Here is a 22915-nt window from a genome sequence, read left to right on the forward strand (position 1 = left end):
AAGCAAAAAATGTTAAATATTTTCTATTTCAAATGCTGCTCTATTTTACTTTACAAATCAATATTGTTTATACCCAACTGCGTATTTCGCACACAAAAGCTGAACCGAACCGAGTTATTAGTTTACTTTATATACATATATCTTGGGGAAAACGTGCGTGTTACAACGTTTGAAATGAAATTGCTATTGAATTATGTTCAAAAGATGTACTTTGAAATTATATATGTATATTCTTATTGGTATATATATATAAATATATATATATGATATATAACGCACGCCTGGTTTTGCTCCAGTTTTATATCCCATTCAAATTTCATAATGAATATAGACATTTTAATTTTGTGCAATCATCTTGATTTATATTAAATTGTTTTCGACTTATATTTTCCACTTAACAACTTTCAATATATATTTATATATACACACGGCGCTCAGACCCTGTTTTATGATTTAAAGTTGAAACACAAAAAGTATGAAAAATTAAAACAAAAAATAAAAAATATTACAATTTTTTTACTTACCAACAAAAACAAATATTAAAAAAAACGACAAAACAAACAAAATAAAACAAATAAAAAACGTAAACCAATTATTTAGTTTGATTTCTATAATTTTTAATTTATTCTTTTGTTTTTCATTTTATTTTTCTTTCGGTAACAAAAACGATAAAAATGAGAAACGGAAAGAAAAACAAAACAAAAAGAAACACCAAGAAAAACAGACCTGATATTGTAAATTTTTTAAAATATACATATTTACAACCAACTGCATTAGTAACTCTAAGAAAACGTAGTAAATACAATACAAAGTATATAAATGTATATATTTTCCTATATTAACGGACGTAAATCAAATGTAAGAGCGAAACGAAGCGACGAAGTAAGCTGAGAAGCAACAAAAAATATGACATTTTTTCACTTATGCCATTTTTTTCCAATGCAGGTTATTCAAATACGAAAAACGATGTATTTTTATTTCTTTTGAAATACAAAAGCAAAAAAATATATATTATATATTTCAACATAAATACTGTTTTGAATTTGGCGCTGGATAATGTATTAAGCAGCTGGCAACGCCGCACGCTCGCCTATCGATAAACTTGTTTGCCTGACTGACCCCATCACTAAGTTATCAGAAAGCACAGCCACTTTTTCCGTGCTTCTTCTTTCGTCAAAGTTCTTTTTAACAACAAAAAGTAAATTGTAGAAATTGTGTTGAAACCCATTTAAATTTGAAGCTGCAACATTAAAGAAAACACAAAAACAGCCCAGCAATGGAGGATCGTAAGTGTGCGCTATATCCAATAAAATGTAGATTATCGGCTGTCTTTGACACACTATTTGCCGCATGCAGTTGAGAAAGTGGTCGCGTGTTCACCGTGATCCCTGGTTCACTTATTGGAATCTATTTCTTTTCTGTCCCGAGACTAGCTAATTAGATGGTGGCTTTAACCAAAAAAAGGCATTTCATTGTAGGTGGTAAGGCACTTAGACCGACTGCCCAATGGGTAGCCTGTTTAACAATTTAGATGAGTCATGAGTCTGATTGGATTCCCTGCTTGCGCTTGTCCCTCCGCAGCGGCTGCAATGCATTTAACTCGTGAGATTTATTTCGGCAATTGCCACAAATTCAAAATCCATTTAAATATTTACATTAGCGATGAAAATTCTGACAACGTGGCAAACTGCTTGTGAATCTGTTGTGGCCTTTGTGTACAATTTACACATTGTTGCATGAACAACAACAACAACAACAGTAACAATAACAAGCCCTGACAACGCCTCCCAATTCGCCTAGTTTATTTTTAATTGAATATAGAACAGCAAAAAATTAACTATGGCATATAACAATTTTATTACATTTTGTGGCTTGTTTATGTTGCGACGTCAATTGTGAGCACAAATCATTTTCAATATAATTTTCCCTATCTCTAAATTGAAGCGCACAAACAGCGAGAGAGAGAGAGAGAGCGAGAGAGACTCGTACAGTTTGAGCCAATCTTCCACTTGTTGATCATGCAATTCTCTAAAATTGCCAATAAGAAAACCCTTGATAAACAGACTGAAGAGAGAGAGAGAGAACGAGCACGGCTACAAAGGCAATCTTGCAGTTTGTTACTCTTCTTGTAAAGTTAAGCTTTTGCACTCTCTCATCCTCTCCCTGTTTGCTTTGGTGTTGCCAACTTGTTGAGTTACAGTTACAGTTAGTTCGGCCAGCAGAGCTCTGCAAGCTTACCAATTGGAACCTGGGCTCAGTTCAAGTTTTGCTCTGTCAGCGCGTGGCAGCAAGAGAACGCGCTTCAGTTATGTTTTGGTAGTGGAAACAGGGGAAAACGCTTTTCATGAATCTGTAGAAAGACTATGGGTAAAAGCAGAAGAACCGAAACAAAGACAACAAAATACAAAACAAATCTGTTCGGAGCGCTCGCTTTGAAATGTACGCCGCCACGTTCCAATTAGAAAGTGCTCGCTGTTTCTTCTGAACATGAGATAAACCACACAGAGACTGAGAGTGTGTGTAAGAGAGAGAGAGCTTGAGAGGGCTACAATATGGGCAGCGAATCGGAGCCTGTCAGCTTGGAGTTCATTGAGGATTCTTATTTGCCCCGCATCGATGACATCACCACGACCCCCTCACTCGATGAACTGGAAATAACAGCAGACACTGAAACTGATTGGTTCAATGAAACGGCCGAACATTATCTACGCAATTTGACACTCGACGAGATCTTCTATGATGTCGATTCAGATTATGCCAATACGCTTGAGCTGCAAGCCGTCGAAACGGAATTCATGGCATCCAAGTTGTCCAATCAGACGCCTTCGTCTTCTCTTGCGAAACGTTTCCGTCTAAAGTTCTTAACAAAGCGTACAATGCGCGATGTTAAGGTCACGTTTATAGACTTCTCGAAACCCTATCTGGCAAAAATATCAAACAGCGATAACTATAAACGATTTCTGACTATAGGTCCTAGCGTTGCTAAAGGTAAACCTAAAGAGTTTCGAGATCGGGGTGACTGCAATCAGACTAGAGTGATTTAGGGCCGTAAGATTTCATAACTTAGAACTTGTTTTACTGTAGTATATTTCTGTAAGCCGTTTTAATAGTACAGTGAAAGCGTACTAGAACTAATATTCATGCGTTTAGTGTAGCGAGGGTAATTTGTCAAATTATCAAAGCTTTTACTGAATTTATTATATATTTTATATATACAATTATTTTTTTTTTTATTTTTTGTTTGTCGCGAAATTCAAATTGGGAACACGACTAACACACTTTAATTGCTTCGTGACTAATCAGCTTTTCTTAATTCTCTCTATTTACCTCTTTGCTTACGCTATACGAAACAAAAATACATACAGTTTGTGAGTATTCAGTTTTCGTTACCTACAACAAATTTGAACATATTTTATGCATATTTTGATCACAAATTTTAATGAACCAACCGAAATGAAATTCGATATTACACAGCGCATGAAAAAGTCTTTGAGGAAGTTGTCTTCCATGGAGGTACATAAAAACCAAACCTCATTTCTTTTGGATTTATTATTAATATACAACATTTAAATTCTCGCCAGCTTTTTTTAGTTTTCTCTAAAAGTAGTATTTATTCATATATAATATATATATATTTTAGAGTACTTTGTTTAACGGTTTTCTATTTTAACTTTTGCTCAGATAATAGCGCCCATTTGTCGGAGCCAGTATCGCCAGCAGCATCTGTAGCATCTGCTGAGATTGCAGCTGAATTTGCTGCGCTCACCGTTGAGGAGAAGGAACAAAGACGCGCTGAATGGAGTCAGGTAAGTGCTTAATCATTTAGTAATTGCGAGGGTTGTCTGAACAAATTGTGAGTTGACAGAGAAATGCATTTACCAAATATAAAGATGATTATAATTTTAATATTGACAACAATTATTCGGACAACCGTCGTACATAGAATATCTGCTCTATACTTCAAATCTAATCTATATTTTGATTGCCTTTTTAGGAACTGGCACGTGTTGAGGAAGAGATCAATACGCTGCGCACGGTGCTGGCCTCCAAAACGCGTCATGCTTCAGACTTGAAGCGTAAACTGGGTATTACCGTCTGGAAGGAGCTAACAGACGATGTCAATCAGGGCGTTAAGAATCTGAAAGAGAGTCATGTGTAAGTCTTTAACGTAAAGCGACAGAGACAACTAAATAGCTAGACCTTTAGATTCGATTTCGATTTTTGTTAATCTGGCTTTTCTGTTTGTATTTGCTTTATTTAAAAATTTGTGAACATTTGATTTTGTATTGCATTCCATTTAGTTACCAATCAGTGGAACAGAGTGTGGGCAACATATCAAAAGCTGTGCATGAAGCACCACTGTAAGTAAAAGGATTGTCTGCTGTTCCATCTACTTCCTCTCACCCCCCCCAAAATTTCTGCTTTTGTATGCTACTAACAAAAATTGCTTTCACATATGATAATCTCGTATCTCTCTATATGTACAACTTGTGATGTTTATATTTTGTGTGTTTATTAAGTCGGTTTATTGACTTTGGGTTTTTTTCCAGTTTCCAACGCACGGAATCGGTTTTGAAGACAACGGGTGAGAAAACTGCATCGGTATTTGGCAGCATTACGAGCGGCATTACGTCGAAACTATCACAAATGAAAAATTCTGAATCGATGCGTTCTATTGAAGCCTCTGTTGGCACTGCCTATGAGAACGTTAAAGTAAGCTATGAACAGAACAATTTTTTGTGCCAATCTAATGCGGTAACTACTATTTTTATTATAAATATATATACTCAATATATATCTTTCATACTATACGGAGGTGTGTGGCTAGGAAATAACGAGACTAACTGTTTGATTTTTTTTGATTTCATTACATATTTACTTGAATGTCACCTTGGAAATACTTTATATATTCGTTCGCTCATCTATGACAGTTTGAAAGGAACTTAAATCTAATTGCTTCTTGTGTGGGGAAAACAGCTGTAATTGTGGCCAGCTGAATTGGGCTAGAAAGTTGCTGACAGATTATATGACGCACTGTTTAAATTGCTAGAATGATAGGTTCATGCGGGCTCGTCAGCAATTAACGTTCAAGCTTCTTGCTAACTGTTACTCATATACAATTCATAACTAACGTTAGTGTCTCTCTTTGTCTAGCAGTGATTCTTAACAATTTCTAACGAACGTTAAAGCCTCACTGTTTTTCTCATAGAATACTTTCCCAAATATTCTTAAGTGTCTTGTCTAAGTTGTAGATTCTTAATAAATAATTAGTTTTCTGTTGGATTTGCGTATCATGATTTCCTGATGTCGACAAAATTTGTACCGTGATTTAAACGAACCAACAAGACTAAAATAGATTAGATCCTATCACCTCAGCTATTTATGCTTGACATGAACAGGCAATCCAGCCATAACTCATGTCAATTTTCATGTGACATTTCACTCTGATTTCTTGCTTAGTTATTAAACGTCCATATTAATAACAATATAGTTAGTTATATTATAAACAGAAATAAGCTGCTGTCGGGAAATTCAAATTAGTCTCATTATTTAATAGCCACGCCTCTGACACGTTCTATACCTAATGTACAACATTTTTAACTAACAGAAAATTTCCACCCACACCCACGCATACGCACACACATACACACGCACACCCACGCGCCTTCTTTAGCTAACTACTTTTAACACTCTCTGCAATACACTAGAATTCCGTGGGGCATACTTTACTCTACAATTTTAGTTTAAACTAGTTAATAATCGCATGCTAAATGCAAGCTTTTTTTTCGTGTCTTGTGTGTTTTGTCTAAACAACCTGTGTTTCGGTTCTGTTCTATTTCTATTTCTATTGTAGACGAAGGTGACATCGCGTTCGGGTTCGGTATCCAGTTTCCCAGATGCTTTAGATGAGAACAATTCATCATCGGGATTGAATTCACCTACAGATTCTCTAACAAAATAAAAATAATAAACCAACACAACACGAGCTGCGTAAAATAATCAAAAAAAGGAAGAAAAAAAAACAAACAAAATAAAAAATATACAAAATTACACACACACACATACACAAAAAATACATACATAATTAACACTTAAATACATTTATACACGTAACACGAAAAACGGAATTTAGTTATTTATAAATGAATACTGTGTGTTATTAATATTACTATACTATTATACTATTTAAATGTATGTTTCATAAATTTAACAAACTTTGTTGCTAGCATACATACATACATACATATTTAATATATATATATATATGTATGCATGTGCGTGTGTGTTTTGCATTCAATTCGAAAATTGTTTTGGCTTTCATCAAATGGAACAGTTCATATAACTTTTAGAACTCTTTATGCATAAAATTATACAAACATATAAATGTAACTAAGTGTCTGCTTTATACAATATGCATTATTAACATATTTAACACACAGTCACACACAAACACACATAAAAAGTAAAAAAGCAAAGTTCATTCCTAACTTTTTTGCCGCTCGACTTAGCAAAAGAATATGTGTATAATATATATAAATATATATATATATATATATTTTTATATTTTCATTTATTTTTTTCTATAGACTTTGGGTCGTGTGGCTAAATGGCGTACATAAGAAATTTATTCCAAAATTTAATTTAAAGTTACTCTAAAACAAATTGGAGCCTTACAAGCTTTTTAAAATAAATTGATTATTTAAGAAGAACGAGGAGAAATGGCCGTTGAATATATACAAAATTTAAAGCACACACACACAAAGCTAATTCGTTGCAACTATACTTGATCTAAGATTTGCTATATGTGTATGGGAACTTTAAATAAAAACGAACATTTTTGTGCCCCAATCAAAGGAAATGTTTGTTTTGATTCTATTTAAGTTTAAATATAGCGCCAAGCTGTCTGCAGCCATCCGACAGCTCTCTCTCTCTTTCTCTCTCTCACTTTGTGTTGAACAGGGCTGCATAAAATTTAACAACAGCTGCTGCTAAGCATAAAACAAAATAGATGGCAACACTGCTCAGCACAGTTTACAGAGAGCGACAGAAAAAGCTGTGAAAAAATTTATAGAAATGACAAACTCTAAATGAAATTAAGTACGAATCGTGATGCAGACGAACACTTGACGTATTTAAGTGGCTCTTCATTAAAAGTGCAATTAAACACAATAAATAGTCGTAATTAGCGTAAGCGTACTGGCGTCTCACAATGAATTACACATACTTGTTTGTGCTCATTTGGCTCGCCTATTTGATATGCAGCGGTGTGCTGCTCTTTTCCCGAGGATTTCTGTTGGCACGCGTCTCCAAGACGGAGACTAGCACCTGCCGCCGCCTATCCACAAATCCCGACGATGTAAGTGTACGATTGTTGTAAATTGATTGGGTGAGTAACTAAATCTTCGTTTCTTCTTCTTCTATCTAAATAGGAATATTACCTGACACCGGAGGTGGTCCAGGAGATCTTTAAGGATGTCAATGCCTCGACGTCCTCCAATTTATGTCTTCCACAAAAATCGAAAGTTATTATTCTTGTCGTAGATGCATTAAAATATGAATTTGGTGTGTACAACGAGAATGCCACTGAACCGCCGTTGCCTTATGAAAACAAATTGGATGTGCTGCATCGGCTGTTGCAACAGTCACCGGAGCATGCGCGTCTGATGCGCTTTAGAGCAGATCCGCCCACGACTACATTGCAACGCTTGAAGGGACTCACCACAGGCAGTCTGCCCACCTTTATTGACATCGGATCCAACTTTGCCTCACCCGAGATAAATGAGGATAATATCATTGATCAGATGGTCAAGAGTCATTTGCCTTTGGTTTTTCTGGGCGATAGCACATGGACTGATCTGTATCCACGTCGTTTCAAGCGGGCCTACTCCTATCCCAGCTTCGATATATTCGATTTGGATAGCGTAGACAATCAGATAATGCAGCATCTGCCCAAGGAGCTGGCCAGCAATGATTGGCAGGTGCTCATAGCACATTTCCTGGGCGTCGATCATTGCGGCCACAAACATGGACCCATTCACGATGAAATGGCGCGCAAATTAACCGAAATGAATGATATTATAAGGTAGGAAATCTTTATCAAATCAAAGACATCACAATATGTGCTCAATTTATGTATATATCTTTGTAGCTCCGTCGTGGCTGGCATGGATAATGAGACCACGTTGCTGATAATGGGCGATCATGGTATGACGGCTAGTGGGGATCATGGCGGTGATACTGATGACGAAACGAATGCTCTGCTGTTTGCCTACACAAAGCAGCATAAATTCTATACCAGCAACGATTCGGGATCTGATAGCGAAATACTGCAGCAGGTAACGCCAGATAAGACTTGACACTTTATCTCGAGCACACACGTCATACCGATAAGAACTAACCAACAACTTGTCTTACAGATTGATCTGGTGCCCACTTTATCGACCATACTCGGCGTGCCCATACCCTATTCGAATCTCGGCCTCATTAATTTTAATATAGTGCCCGCTATAGCAGTGCCACATTTGAGTAAATTTCAAACATTGCTGCTGCACGCCTGGCAAAATGCCCATCAAATCTATCGCTACTTCTTCAAATATGCCATGGAGAATAAGCGCACGTTTAATGTCGAGGAAATGGATAAGCTGGAAACGGAATTTATACTACTCACACATCGTGTGCAAACAATCTACAACGAGGCGGCCTTCAAGTCGTTTGTGCGCGATCTAAATATCAATTTACGTGACATCCTCAATGTCTGTCGCGAGATTTGGGTTAAGTTTGAGCCCACGCAGATGTCGCAGGGCTTGCTATTCAGCTTTCTGCCCATCTTCTTTGCCTTTCTGCTGGTGAACAACTCGAATGCCGGCGATTATGCACAAATATTTAAGCCCAAAGAGGTGTTCTACACGTTTCTGATTAACATTGCTGCTGGCGTCTTTGGCTATCGCTACTACAAGAACTTTTCGTTCAAGACGGAGGAGCATGGCGTCATATTCTTTACCAGTCTGCTCAGCGCTGTTCTGCTGGCTTTCTATACGATTCGACATTGGAAAAACATTGCCAACAATTGGGCAAATGTTAAGCGTTTTGGCCATATGCCAACGCGCCTGCTGCTCTTTGCCAGTGTCGCCGTCTTCTTCTCCAACAGTTTTGTCATACAGGAGGCCAAGATATTGTCCTATCTGCTAGTGGCCATCATTCTGCTGCTTATCTACGAGCTGCTGCAGTTGAGCGCACGTTTGGATTTCAAGAATAAGTTCAAATGGTCACAGCTCTTGCGCTCCACAGCCCTGCGATTGGTGTTGGCCAGCTTGTTGGCCATTTGCTGCATACGCTTTGCCTACACGCTATTCCGCTGTCGCGAGGAGCAAGGCAACTGCGCAGATTTCGCAAGCGCCAGCACGGCGGGCTTCTCCGTGAAGAAACCAGCGATGGGCAAGACCTATATACTAGCTGTCGTCATAATTGTTTTGTACACAACACTGACTCGTTTGTATTTGCGCTCCTGTGGCAACTTGACTGGCAATTCACCAAATGTCCTACTGGCACGCTACGGACCGACTGTCGCTTCCATTTGTGCTGGAGGGCATATACTGCTCGCCAATAGCACCGTCAAGAATATACAACGCACACACATTGACACTATGGCTCTGGTCATCTATGGATTGTTGCTATTGCAAATTCTGGTTGTCTCCTGGTCGCCACTGATGGTATTTGTGCTGCCGCCCAAAAATCCAAATACAATTACTGTCAATGGGCAGGATAGCATTGTGCCGGAAATCTTTCGAAAGATGAAGCGCATGTACGAAGGCGACGATGCTGAGCGCCGCTATGAGATACCCGTTGTCTATGGCCTGGCCACCGTCTACTCATCGATCATCATCTCCTTTGGCGTCTTCCTTGCCATGCTGATGATAGTGCTGCTCGAGCCGCGTGCGAGCATCGGTCTGATTGTCTGCATTGTCGTTGGCGCCATTTTATTGAGTTTGCATGGCATTCTACGCTATCGCACAGCCAACAGCTTTGGTATGCTGTAATTAATTAACTAAACTAATGTTTCTCTTTAATTAATGTTGATCTATAATTACAGAGAGCTGCGTGCAGCCCACATTTAGCGCTGTGGTCGGCTGGTTTCTGCTGGCGCACTTTTGCTTCTTTGCCACGTCTCATCAGACAACGTTGTCCCAGATCGATTGGCGCGCTGCCTTTGTGGGACGCTCTAGCGCCTTGGGGCAATCTCATCTCATATCTGGCACGCTGGTCATACTGAACACCTTTTGCGGGCCCATCTTCTTCTACTGCATGTACTCGCTGCTCAGCACAGAGACCTTCTCACTGTTTGCTCTGTTTCCCAATCTCATCAAGAGCTGCAGCAGCAGCAGCAGAAACAGCAGCACAAACAATGGCAACAATCGCAACAATGGCAAAGCTAGCACAGCAGCCATAGCTTTGTCTGACTTGGCCAACGATGCTGTGGGCTTTGATATGACACGTGGCGAGCTGGCGTTGTACGAGTATGAGGATGTTTTCCTGGGTGCAGCCTTCAAGCTGGCCACGCAGTTCTTTATGCTGCAGGGCCTTAAGGTGAGTTAACTGTGCGAACTTGAGGAAAAGTAACACTGACGTTAACCTATTTCATTTGCAGATCTTTTGTGCCATGCTCGCCTGTACCATACACTGTCGCCATTTGATGGTCTGGAAGATCTTTGCGCCGCGCTTCATCTACGAAGCCTTGGCCACCTTTGTCGGCCTGCCAGCTCTCATTGTGGGCTATCTGTTTCTATTGCGCATTAATCGCGCTGTCGATGGACTCATTAAGTGCATCAATAAGGATAAGTGAATCGGAATAACAGCAATTCAGCATTTGCTCTAGTCCCGCTACCGCAACCAAAAGTGTGTATTTTAAATTTTTATATGCCGATCCCTATTTATTTAGCATTTACTAAATTATATAGACTAGAAAAATCAAGGTATTGCAAATGAAATGAAAAGCAGTTTTTCCTTCTGGTGGTCTTCTCATAGCTAATTTATTATTATTTTTTTTTACTTTGTTTTTTTTTGTTCCAAAGAGGTTTACAAAGGAAACATGCTTTTTCAAAGTGTTTTTGTTGTTACATTAGCTTTAAATTTAGCGATTGCTGCATAGACACACACACGAAATACAACTAAAACAACAAATACACTTTTACATTTACATATACAGCTTACATATATTGTTATTGGCCATCTATGGGTTTATGGCGGGCTAAACGAAACATACAAATTAAGTACAATCAATGCACACATTCAATCATATATAGTGATTAATTTGCTGCTTAATTACGCTAGACTCTGCGCTTTGGTAACACAATTGAGCAATTTCACAATTGTGTTTTTAAGTACACACAAATAAGTAACGAATGAAAATTTAGCGCGAGGTAGGGTAACAAAAGTGGCATAATAATAATTAATCATAATTAGTGATATTATAAAAATATATTGAATAGTTTTGATGGCCAAACGAAGGTCTGAAGCCCAATTTACAAATATTTATATAGTTAGAATTGTTCTCCTATTAATTAGATTAAGTTAAAATGGTCGCTTGTTAGGGTTGTGTGGTCGTAGGGGTGTGTGTGTGTGTGTGTGTATATTTAGTAGAGATTCTAGTTTCTTAATGCCCATTGAGCACCGTTGGATTAGGTGCTACGCCATTTGTGTCGCCCTTATTAGGAGCTACAACAAAAAATTAAAAAAATATATATTTATATAATTAGGCTAAAGAAAAGTTGTCATCAAGCCAAGATGATTGGTTGGTTGCTTGGGTATTTGAAGAATTGTAGCGTATCGTATGTACAGCAAAACATGAATGAAAGGCAAACAACTAGCAGTTGACTACAAATTCTTTGGACTTTTGCTTTGATTTGATGACGACAGCAAAAGCATTCAATGTGTATGATCGCTGTCGTCGTAGTTGTTGTAGTAGTAGTTGTAATAGTAGTACTAGTGGTAGTAGTAGTAGTAGTAGTAGTTCTGGTAAGTAGCTCTGCCTTAGTCACTGTTCTCTTCATACGGATGATATTCTTGCCTCTCCGGCGATGATTTTGGCGACTGGTGTTGTGGCTGTTGCTTCTGCTGCTTACCATGCGCCGTCGAGCGGCAGGTTTTCCAGTCCTTTCGTAATGACAGATTGAACATTGAGTAGTCCGGATCGCCGGTAACCTCCTTCACAATATTCAAAAAGGTGGGCATACATTTCTGCAGCGCATCGCCGGACAACGAGGAGTACGTCTCCAATAGTATCAAGTTTTTGCAGCTATTGCAAGTGAAGACATTACTCAAAGAGATCTCGTAAACTGGATATTCTTTGCAAACCTACCGTGAATGACATGGCTCCTTGTAGATATCCAGTTGGAAATATTGATTGTTGATCAAAAAGCAGCGACGCGTCTTGTAGATGGGAAAGTGCGCCTTATCCTCCTGGGCCAGCAAATTCGTGTAGTCACGATGCGTTAGCTGGGTCTTGACCTCAATGCGCTCACGGTTATTCACATCGGGACGACGCTGCGTATGTATATAGCTCCAGTGATTATTCTGGCCGCGTTTGCGCAGACGCGCCTGTACTTTGGGTCCACCCGACAGTAGATAATGATGCACTACGTCGAAGTCTTGGAACGCTGGGAATTCGCTAGCCGGCGGCAGATTCTTAACTGAAATCGTAATATCAATTGCAATAAATATATGGGAGTCATAGGAGGAATACTCAGCGAAATACTTACCCAAGAATTTGAGCTTCCTTGAGGTGGCTTGCAAACGGTCGCGCGTATCGATGCCCAGCTTTTGGCACACGGATTCAATCATGCGATTCATTTTCGTCTCAAAATTGGTGGAATTATCTATCACATCGAAATAGGGATGGCCCACCCAGGCAGCCGCCGACTTGTAGTCCAGCTCACGGGCCAGCTCAACGCCCTCAGAGCGACAGGCATGATCCTGCAAGAAGTTGTAGAGATTAGCATATATGGGTTTACTTTAGTAGAGCATAGAGAGAATTCTTTAAGCTACCTAGATGTACTACACCAACAAGCATAAACACCCCTAGCTTAAGACTGATCAATATTTATGAAATTAGATAACACATGAAAGCCTTAAGAGAACACCTAACGACTTATGAGCGATACAGAGTTACCATTAGGACTACATTTAATCTTGAGTGTCAAGCGCTTACTAGATACTATATTAAATATAAACAACTTTACTGGCTTGAAGCTTTGCTCTTTAACCTATGTGGACTCTGGCTTCACTTTTTTCTTATAATACAGAATATGAGTATTGCAGTAGATAAAGCTAGTAAGCTCCATAGAAGCAGGGACTATGCTATAAAAGCTTTGACACATGTCGAATTCATGAACTCTTCAGTCCCTTTAAACAATTGCTAAATTATAATTCAAGCAATTTTCAAGCAGCATATATTCAATGGGCTTTCATTAGTTTATACCTGGTAAATGCGCTTTCTTTTCTTTAATTTAAAAACAAACACACATTTTTTATTGATAAAAGTTTGGCCAAAGGGAAAGTGTACAAAACTATCGATTAGAGGGCAAATGCGTGCCTTACCTCTGTGGAGTAGAAGTCCTCAGCGCCATTGGCAGCTGAGACCAGATGCAAGATTTGATTGTAGCGATTGTCGCGCATCTCAACGGGATTCCATTTATTGATTGCCATCATTTCCTCCCACTTTTCCTTGGGTATATCTGAAAGGAGCAAAAATGAGTTGAGGTATATTTGAGAGAATTTCGATTGGATCTTGCCCACTTACATGCACTGGCATCCATTACGCCACGATCGCAGATGATCAAACAGTCGCGTGTGCTCGAATTACCCAGCTCAAAAAAGGTATTCTCAATTTGCACCATAGTGCGGATCAAGTTCTCCTGAAACTTTTTAGCTGAAATGGAGAGTGAAAGAAACGTGTGTTGTGAGTAAAGGCAGCTAGTGTTGAAGGAATACATTTGCAAGCAAGTTCAGTCAGGGGAGGCAGTTACAAGAAAAGGAGTTTAGGTGAGAGTGGGAAGTAAGGAGTAAGTAGGGAGTCAGGTCTAACGATTCTAGTAACCAATTGAGTGAGCAATTAAATGAATTTCAAGCAACAGCAGCAGCAATAAATAACACAATGCTCTCAACTGTTTGAGGCTGATAACGATTCAATATATATATATATATATATATATATATATATAACAGTAATTGATTGTGTATTGGTGTATGTGTGTACGTGTGTGTGCTTGTTTGCGTATGGATATGTGTGTCAAAACATAGTAAAGTTCAGTCCCCTTTAAGTAAACAGAGACCGAAGCCAGTGCCAAGGCCTTGTAACTGTTACTAAACAAGTGGACCGTGCTGTATATTGCGTAAAATCGTGTGTTATGCGATCATCGTGTGATCATTCATACATACATGTAGTATATATTGAATAATATACGCTCATTGACATCATTTCCTATCAACATCTCCTCCTTATATTACTACTGTATTACACACACTTTCATTATGGTATATTGAATATATATAATTATAACTGATTCATTGAAAATTTGCTAACCAAGATAAAGCTACACATAAAAAAAGCTATTATTTTCAATTATTTTTGTATTATTGATTAAAATTAAGATTATATTAAAAACTTTCTAATGAAATGTTCTTAAGAAAGAGCAAAAGATTTCATACTAGACAGATTTCTTATGGATTACATACAGACTTATGATATAAATATATAGGTATATACTATATATATGTCTATGCATTTCCTATTTACAGTAAGTTGTGAAAAAGCTATTTAGAGCGCTAGAGGTAAATAGCAACAAAGCGTAGTACACGAGACAACTCGACCTTGATGAAGAGAAATGTCTCAGACGTAATACAAATAAAGCACGCACAGTTTTACAGCTTCTCAGTCAGCATGTATACCCCAACGATATACATATGTATATACAGAGTCATGCATTATGTCATGGGACTCACATAGATATAGATACCACTATCAAATGAGTAATTCACAGTGAATATACTGTGTTACCAAGCATAAGTCAGAGGGTATTAAATCATCGAGCAACTATAGATAAAAACAATTTAATTGTTATTGTTATCATTTGCATGAACTCTTCTGTATCGTCCCCTTGCAGTTGAAACTTGTTGCGCTCACTCGTGCTGAGTGACATTGAAAAGTCAGATTCCTTTTGCGTTGAACTTGAACTGGGAGCGTTGCATGCATAATGCGGAACGGAACGAATCAAGAAATCGATCGATAACATTGATGAGCATGGAAAGCTTGAATGAAGCAAAACAAACGGAAAATGGGGGGCGTCGGGTGGGCGTTTGGTTTTTCGTGCAATTTCGCTTTTGTTTTCAGCTAATTCAATTAGCAAACAATGATATAAGCAACTGATGCAAATAGCCAAATACACACAGTAGTACTCACAGATATATTTATATACATGTATATATGTGTATAAAATACATACATACAGCGATTCATTCTACTACGCCATAACCCAAACTATTCTAAATTTCTTTAGAATTTTAATTTTTTTTTCTTTTTTGGAAACTAGTTTCTTTGGCGCTACATATATAATTATATAATTAGCTCGGTTACATTTGAATAACCAATAAAAGTGCAAAGCATATGCAAAGTTGATGGCTAACGTACAAATAGAATTGAATTGATAAACAAATTCATTTGGCTGTCAATTTAGGCAATCAAAAAAAAAAAAAAAGGGGAAAAAAAAGGGAAATAAAAAACAAATAAACTAAATGCTGACTAGAACCAGAAGTATCTGAATTTGCGACTCTGATTTATAATCAAGCCCAAAACTGAGTAAACGCCTTGATTAACGCCCAAATGTGAAGAGAATGCGTAGAGAGAGAGAGATAGAGAGAGGGAGAGAGATATCTGCCATGAATGGCGGCCATATACAAATGTAGTATATAGTCTCTACTTTTTTTTTTTTGGCACGTGATGCTGTTGACTGAAAATTCCATTTTTGTTCAAGATTTGACTCTGTGCTAGGCACTAGACATATGTGAGTCAGTATATTGGATAAATAATTGAATCATAAATGAAAATTGCTGCGCAACTGGGAAATAAGGCAGGTGGCTAGGGCCAAAACAAAAGCTAAGCTGACGTCTATTATTTTTGCATACCCTGGAATACATTGCAACAGGCAGTGGGCTGTATCGATTATGATCAACAATATCTGACTCTTTTTAGCTCTATATATAGGGTTATTTTCTGGTCTACTTGTGCACATAACTGTCTGTGCGTCCGTCTATCCATTCGGCAGTCTACATATTCCTCCGTCTGTCCATCCATCCGTCTCCCTGCTTATCTATCCGTCTGATAGTTTGTTTGTATATTCTTCCAACCAATCTGTCTGCTTATCTGTGCGACCGTCTTTCCGCCTGCGTAGCTATCTATTCGCCCATCGTCATAAATTGGTTCACTTCACATTCTCTTAGTTCAAATTTGTCTTAAGATATCAATATTTATTTTAATTTTCTTGCATTAGATAAGAAATCGATAACAAACTACTTTATATTAAAGAATATTTTGGGCATATTTATACCTAGTGAATTATATAGAAATAAAAGTAAAAAAATACTTTATATTTACAGCCATATAATTGGATACCTAGAGCCCTGTGGCACTACAGGGTATCTCTTGGACGTTCATGCTGACTTGTTTTTCGTTTACTCATTTAACAGCTGCAATTAACGTTTATTAAATGGGCTTTTACAGACTCTTTTTGCCTGCGTATGCAAGCACGTACACATGTATATTAGGGGTACTCTCACAAGCATTTTTTTCAGCTATGCCGTTTTTCGCTAACTAAAAGCAGTTACTTTGTATTATATAAAGATATATGTATATAACATTTGAAATTAAAATTTATTATTATTAATTTGTTTAATTTTTGCCGTTCAGCTATAAAAATGGTTTAGCTATTAAAATTATTTTATGTGCGCTTATTCATAGGCACGTGCTAGTCAGAACCTAAAACTGGCCACAAAAGCAGCGTGTTCTTTAAATATATATGTACACATACATATACATACATTTGCATATATTTCATCTATCTAAGCAGAAATCTACGTACTAGATGTGCGTCTAAATATAAATGTCCCATTTAAAAATTCGCGCGAAAATGCTGTGTTTCAAAAATTATAAAAGTGAAAAAAAAACTATATATATATATACTATATATGATATATATATTTATATACATGATATTAGAGACATTAGTTAACGGTTTTGCTAGAGAGCAAACACAGCACAAAGCAGTACAAATAAACATGAAAACGTATCATATCATATGTTTGATATATTTATACAATATTTTGATATGATATGAGATGTGATATGTGTATACATAGAAGTCATAAGAATGTTTAATCAGGCTCGATTTGTTAGCACAAATATCAATAAGCATTAGAGGGGAAAATAGATGTCAAATCAACAAGAAAAATTGCTGGCAAAGCAAACGGATCAGACAGGTGATATATATATGTATATATATATATATATATATAAACAATGACAACAAATCTGTTTAAGATAGTGATGTTGTCAAGATAACACGCACACACACAGGCGCACACACAAGCACTTGATATTGACAGAGCAACAAAGTTGATGAAGTTTTTTAGCGAAACAAAAAAACATTTGAATTATTTGAAAAATGTTTTTTTTTTTTTTTTGTGTTTCTGTTTGTCTCTCACCTTCGTTGACATAGGGTTTGGAGGCAGCCTTGGCCAGGCAACGTGGACAGGATGCAGTCAAATCGATCATGCTGTGCTCCGGTGCAGCAAAAGGCAGCTCTTTGTGAACGAAGGTGCTTGGCGTGAGCGGGTCTGTGTGCGGGTGTTTTTTTTTTTTGTATTTGCGATAGAATTTATCAATGTCGCGATATCAATATTAATAAAAAAAAAAAAAAAAAACAGCAGAAAATAATAAATTTATATAAGCCAACCATTCAATCCTATAAATATACTCTATGAACATTTCGATTTCTGCACTCGTGACCAAAAGCAGATTAATACTTCTTATATTTTTCTTTTATTTATTTATAACTTTATAAGTCAGGCCATTAACTCATTAAGAGTGTATTTTTTCGTAATCACTTAAATTTGTTGTTGCTTTGAACTACGTGCTGCATGCATGGACTGGGAAGATACCCTGTTCTAGAGATACTCGAAAGTAGTCTACCTTAGATGCATAAATATAGAAGTAATACATATAGTTTTATTATACTTTACTCATACGCAATTAATGGGATACTGGGCATATATTCTATATAAATTGATCACGATGAATTCGATGAATATTGAAAACAAGCAATGGAAACTTGGTATAATCTATATTGATCCTATACATCTTGATATAGAAATATATTAAAAGTGTTCATGTTTGTTCTCTAATAGCTCCTTGAACTTAACTTGCATAAACTAAACAGAACTATATAAGAATACGGCCAGCTCTATAGATATACTAGCCAATCTTAACTACCTCTCGTCTTTTACAGAGTATACGACAAAAAAGTCCCATCACATGGCTTAAGTACGCAATTGACAAATTAGTTTTGAAAATCGTTATACAAACGACATCTAGACACGCAAATTCTTAAGGATTCATGGGCATTATTTATCGACTTTTTGAGGTACAAAATTATATATGTATATATATATATATACATTTTCCTTTGTCTCTTTTGAACAGCGATGAAGCAAATTACATAAATGAACAAAGGTTCATTTCAGTAAAGACTGAAGACGTGACATTCTAAAAGGGGGCGGACAGTGATGCCCACAAATCGACAACAAAAACGAAAAGCAAATAGAGTACAGAGACTATCTCGTCTTTAGGACATATACTATATAGACAGTATAGTATATCGAGCATATATAATATATAGAGTATTTAGTATATGCACCATACAGCTCTATATTGTATAAGTAGTATAGTATATGCTAAATTATCTATGGAAAATGTAGACTATATTGTTTATAAGTTATATAGCTTATATTATAGAGTATAGAGATGATATTCTCTCTATAGACTATTTCGTCTATAGAGACTGTACGCTGTTATAGAGTATATACTTTCTAGCTGGCAGCTGAGCTAGTCGCTGTTGCTGTAGATATTCAAAGAAATACGCTTTGTGGGAGGCTGTACACAAATATAAACACTGATATAAGACTCAATGTATATATATATATATATATATATAACAATATATGCATATACATACATATACATATACATATATATATAGATATAAAGCATGTGTTCCTCTGTGCTTTTCAAGTAAATATTTTTGTTTTATTTTTGTGCTCAAAAAAAAAAACGAACTTGACAATTCTCCCAAGAAACAAATAAATTCTGCAGACATTGAAAATTCTCGAGCTCTCATTATATGACCACAAAAATATCTTAAAAGACAAAATAGCAAAAGCTAAACTACTAAACTAATCTAAATCTAGCAATATCTTTAGACTTAGATTAAATATTAAAAGTTTATTTTTGAGAGTGGTGTTGGGATTTTTTTTTGTAGATATGGGAATATGCTTGCAAAGTTAAAGTCTTGAATTTGCTCGTTTCTTCTCTTAGAACTTACCCTCTTCCGCGGTTAAATCTGAGAATTTGACGCCTCCGCTAGAGTTTTTAGTAAGGGGGAGAGATAAATGAAAGGATAAGTAAATCAAAATCTATGATGTCGCAATAATAGAGACTACTCGTGTAAAGACTACATTAAATTTGATAATTTATTTATTCATTTTTTGTTTATTTAAATGTGAGAAGTTTGAAAAAAGGGAAGTGAATATATATTTTTATATATTTAAATATCGTACTATATATGTGTATATTATGCAAGGCAATAGTTAAGGAACGCAATCAAATCAAATCGTTTACTTCTTGAATGCCGCACAAACAAATAAATATAAGCAAAGGGGGACAGCTCGGACAGACACGGTCATAAATATATCCATTTCAAAGATATTTGAGAGTGCTTTTATATGAATGACGTCTGGACTATCCGGCTATCTCACTTTACCTTCTTTTACATTATATATTTGTTATCTATTTTGTTCTTTTTTTTTCCAATTTTTTTTTTTTTTTTTTTTTTTTTTTTTTTTTTTTTTTTGGGTTCGTTTGTGTTGATTGATGCATTTACCTGAGTAGAACTGTCGCCGTTTCAGGCACGCGGAATACCTGAAAATATTTAACATGCTCATTGCTTTGTTTCGAGTAGCGAATTTGTATGTTTTTTTTTTTATAGATTTGTAAACTTTTTTCTTTGCAATTGCTACAGCATTATTTTCATAGCATGATAACAACGAAACACATATATAATAATGTATATATGTGTGTATTTCTTTTTTATATGTATACCATTTAACAGTACTTACAACTGCCGCAGGTAAAAGCCCAGAATATATATATATAGCCTTATAGCTAAAAAAAAAAGGTGTGTAAATTTCTATAGCTGAGCAAAACTCACCTTCCATCCCAGATTCTCAAAGAACGTGCATAGACGACTCTGGCCAGTTGTTTTTCCACCGCATGGACCTGTCGAATAAAATAATAATAACAAACAACAAAAAAAAAAAAACGTGAATTAATGCACTTGAATAGCTTTCGTCTCAATTATTATTGCATTGCCTGACTGGCCCTGACTGTACAATTAAAATTGTTGCATCTGTCGCTTGTGTGCAGCGATGAGGAAATTAAATGTAAATTTCAATTGATTTGAACTATAGGAATTTCTGGGTGATACAGATTGCGAATTGAACTCATTGATGAGTCTTGAACCTTGTCGACAAGTTTAACTATAAAATGTATAAATTTACATAAGGAAAGGACTTAACTATCGATTACAATTTAAACAAAATGATCTGGAGCCAACCTTATGTTACTATCGATAACTAACTTCAATTTCCAATTGGTTCATATTTACATAAATGTTACTGAGACTTTGAATGCCGACTATTGTACTGTCTTCTGTTTCTTTAAATGTTTTGCAATACGGTATATTAAAAATGTAAGCGAACTTATAAAGGCTGTTTAAGCCCGGTGCTTTTTTTTTCAGATAAGTTATACATTTGACGTAAGCCTTTGTTTATCTACTTCTTTATAAACAGCTGTTCCTGCTGCGCCATCAGTAATTGTCATTAACTCAAAAGTTTATAAGTGCACTCATTTGCTTTAATTTTTGTATTTGATTAGACAAAACGGAAATGATACGAGCGAGGCCATATATATGTATGTATTTATATACATATAAGTAAACAATCACCTATATACCTATATAATGTAAGTATGTTTAATCAAAACTATTATGAGCCAAATTAATTGATTGATCGCCCCACGCGCAAATTTTTTTTATGATAACTGTTCTTGCTCTCGTGGCACCACAAACGGGTTTTTTTTTTGGCGCGCTTATGTGAAGTAGAGATTAACATATGTAAATTGTAAAAAGAAAAAAAAAAAACACCGGTAGAACACACAGAAGCCATAAACTAGTTAAATAAATCGATGCATTAACATATCACACAAGTGAAGCCGCTAATTGAAATTTAAATAAAAAAGAAGCAACTTTTGAATCCTTGGTGTGGGTAGCTGCGCAGGCGAATTGAAAGAAACTACCCCAACAACAGGGTCCTGGCGACCTTGACATACATATTTATATGTACACATATCGTAAACAAACAGATACAGATACAGATACAGATACAGCCACAGATACAGAAAATATTTATATATGTACATATAAAGGTTTTCACTTACCGCCAGTTAGGACAATTTTATAGACCCGAGGTTTTGTTTTTAGATTGGGCATTTCATTTAGCTTGCCAGAAGGTGATTTTACGATGCTCTCCAACTGATGCTGTTTCTGCTCCTTTTTCTTTTTTGGATTGGATTCTGAGCTTAAGGTCGTGCAGTTCTGTTGCAACATAGGTCCGACATTCAGCTTCGATTGCTGCCTATTGGTGGTCGGGACTAGGGCAGGTGCCATCACTTGGTCGGCTGTAGTTGCCATGCTTAAAGGGCGCAACAGCAACAGCTGTTCACGTCAAATGTGTCCAAGTGAGTGTGAATCCTTGCTGTACTTCCACCGTACTCTTCACTTTCTCTCTCACTTCCACGCTCTCCGTTTGAGTACACGTGCTTTTAGGTTAGAGTGCGGACGGTCTCTGTGGACTGCAAAATCATCGCGATAATACGTACAAATTTTTCATATAAACTGAAGCAATTGCGTTCTTGTTGGAGTCATTAGATTTAGTTGACTCTGCTTTATTACCGCTGTTACTTGTTGATAGTTAGAAATCCTCTGAATATTGTGCTGTTGGGCATGTCTAATGGTTCAGAAAAGACGCGGGCATTACAGAAACAATTGAATGTGCCAATTTTCCTTTTATTGTCGACTATTTATACTAAGCGAGTTGGCTTGGATAGGACGACACCCGACGACCTCGTGGCCAGACAACTGTGAATTCGTAATAAACCACATCCGAATTTATAGATATCAAAGTTTAGAAATTCTGTGATAGAACATCATCTTGCGCGTTTTCAATTTAAAGCAAAACTAATCTAACTCGACAAGCATCTAGCACACTTTATACGCCGAAACGTCTGTTACTTTTAATGTTAACTAACAGTTTGGAGCACCCTTACAAATGAAACTAGATTCGTGCTATCGATACTTATCGAATGCTCACAATAATCAGAAACAATCTAGTGATTGTTTTGTAAAAACACACACAAGCGAAAGAAAAAAATAAAACACCGTCTACTTTATTACAAATAAAACATTTTAGGTCTTCGCAACAGCGTTACCATTAAATATAAACATAAATACATATTTTATCTATTTTAGCTATCTGT

The 22915-nt window shown here is 36.5% G+C and overlaps 3 protein-coding genes across 16 annotated transcripts; 2 read left to right on the top strand and 1 right to left on the bottom strand.

Annotated features, from left to right (window-relative positions):
* The first annotated feature begins 42 nt into the window (after positions 1-42).
* On the top strand, positions 43-6859 carry LOC108653885 (tumor protein D52). Of its 10 annotated transcripts, none has more exons than XM_018104793.3 (6): positions 43-1286; positions 3682-3806; positions 3995-4155; positions 4302-4361; positions 4551-4755; positions 5855-6859. In XM_018104793.3, the coding sequence occupies exons 1-6, from the start codon at positions 1277-1279 to the stop codon at positions 5960-5962; spliced, it is 669 nt and encodes a 222-aa protein (XP_017960282.1). In that variant the 5' UTR covers positions 43-1276; the 3' UTR covers positions 5963-6859. The 10 variants fall into 10 exon arrangements, with proteins under 10 accessions (XP_017960282.1, XP_017960283.1, XP_017960286.1 ...); XM_018104794.3 differs by having other exon boundaries at positions 4551-4713; XM_018104787.3 differs by lacking the exon at positions 43-1286 and adding an exon at positions 2247-2988 and having other exon boundaries at positions 6588-6859.
* Positions 6860-6993: 134 nt separating this feature from the next.
* PIG-O (phosphatidylinositol glycan anchor biosynthesis class O) lies at positions 6994-11867 on the top strand. The gene is made up of 6 exons (XM_018104776.3): positions 6994-7357; positions 7431-8083; positions 8150-8336; positions 8418-10026; positions 10091-10584; positions 10646-11867. The coding sequence occupies exons 1-6, from the start codon at positions 7211-7213 to the stop codon at positions 10838-10840; spliced, it is 3285 nt and encodes a 1094-aa protein (XP_017960265.1). The 5' UTR covers positions 6994-7210; the 3' UTR covers positions 10841-11867.
* On the bottom strand, positions 11447-22676 carry Ttd14 (TRPL translocation defect 14). 5 transcript variants are annotated; one of them, XM_018104780.3, is made up of 13 exons: positions 22332-22675; positions 21818-22231; positions 20532-20599; positions 20205-20242; positions 19647-19684; positions 17752-17883; positions 13796-13924; positions 13594-13730; positions 13475-13495; positions 12756-12969; positions 12356-12686; positions 12120-12292; positions 11447-11712 (listed from the first exon to the last, which is right to left on the bottom strand). In XM_018104780.3, the coding sequence occupies exons 2-13, from the start codon at positions 22068-22070 to the stop codon at positions 11651-11653; spliced, it is 1596 nt and encodes a 531-aa protein (XP_017960269.1). In that variant the 5' UTR covers positions 22071-22231; positions 22332-22675; the 3' UTR covers positions 11447-11650. The 5 variants fall into 5 exon arrangements, with proteins under 5 accessions (XP_017960269.1, XP_017960267.1, XP_017960270.1 ...); XM_018104778.3 differs by having other exon boundaries at positions 11447-12292; positions 22332-22676; XM_018104781.3 differs by lacking the exon at positions 17752-17883 and having other exon boundaries at positions 11447-12292.
* Positions 22677-22915: the final 239 nt, after the last annotated feature.

Source organism: Drosophila navojoa, chromosome 5, assembly GCF_054131105.1.
Source record: "Drosophila navojoa isolate 15081-1374.11 chromosome 5, UAZ_NAV_1.0, whole genome shotgun sequence".
NCBI lineage: Eukaryota > Metazoa > Arthropoda > Insecta > Diptera > Drosophilidae > Drosophila > Drosophila navojoa.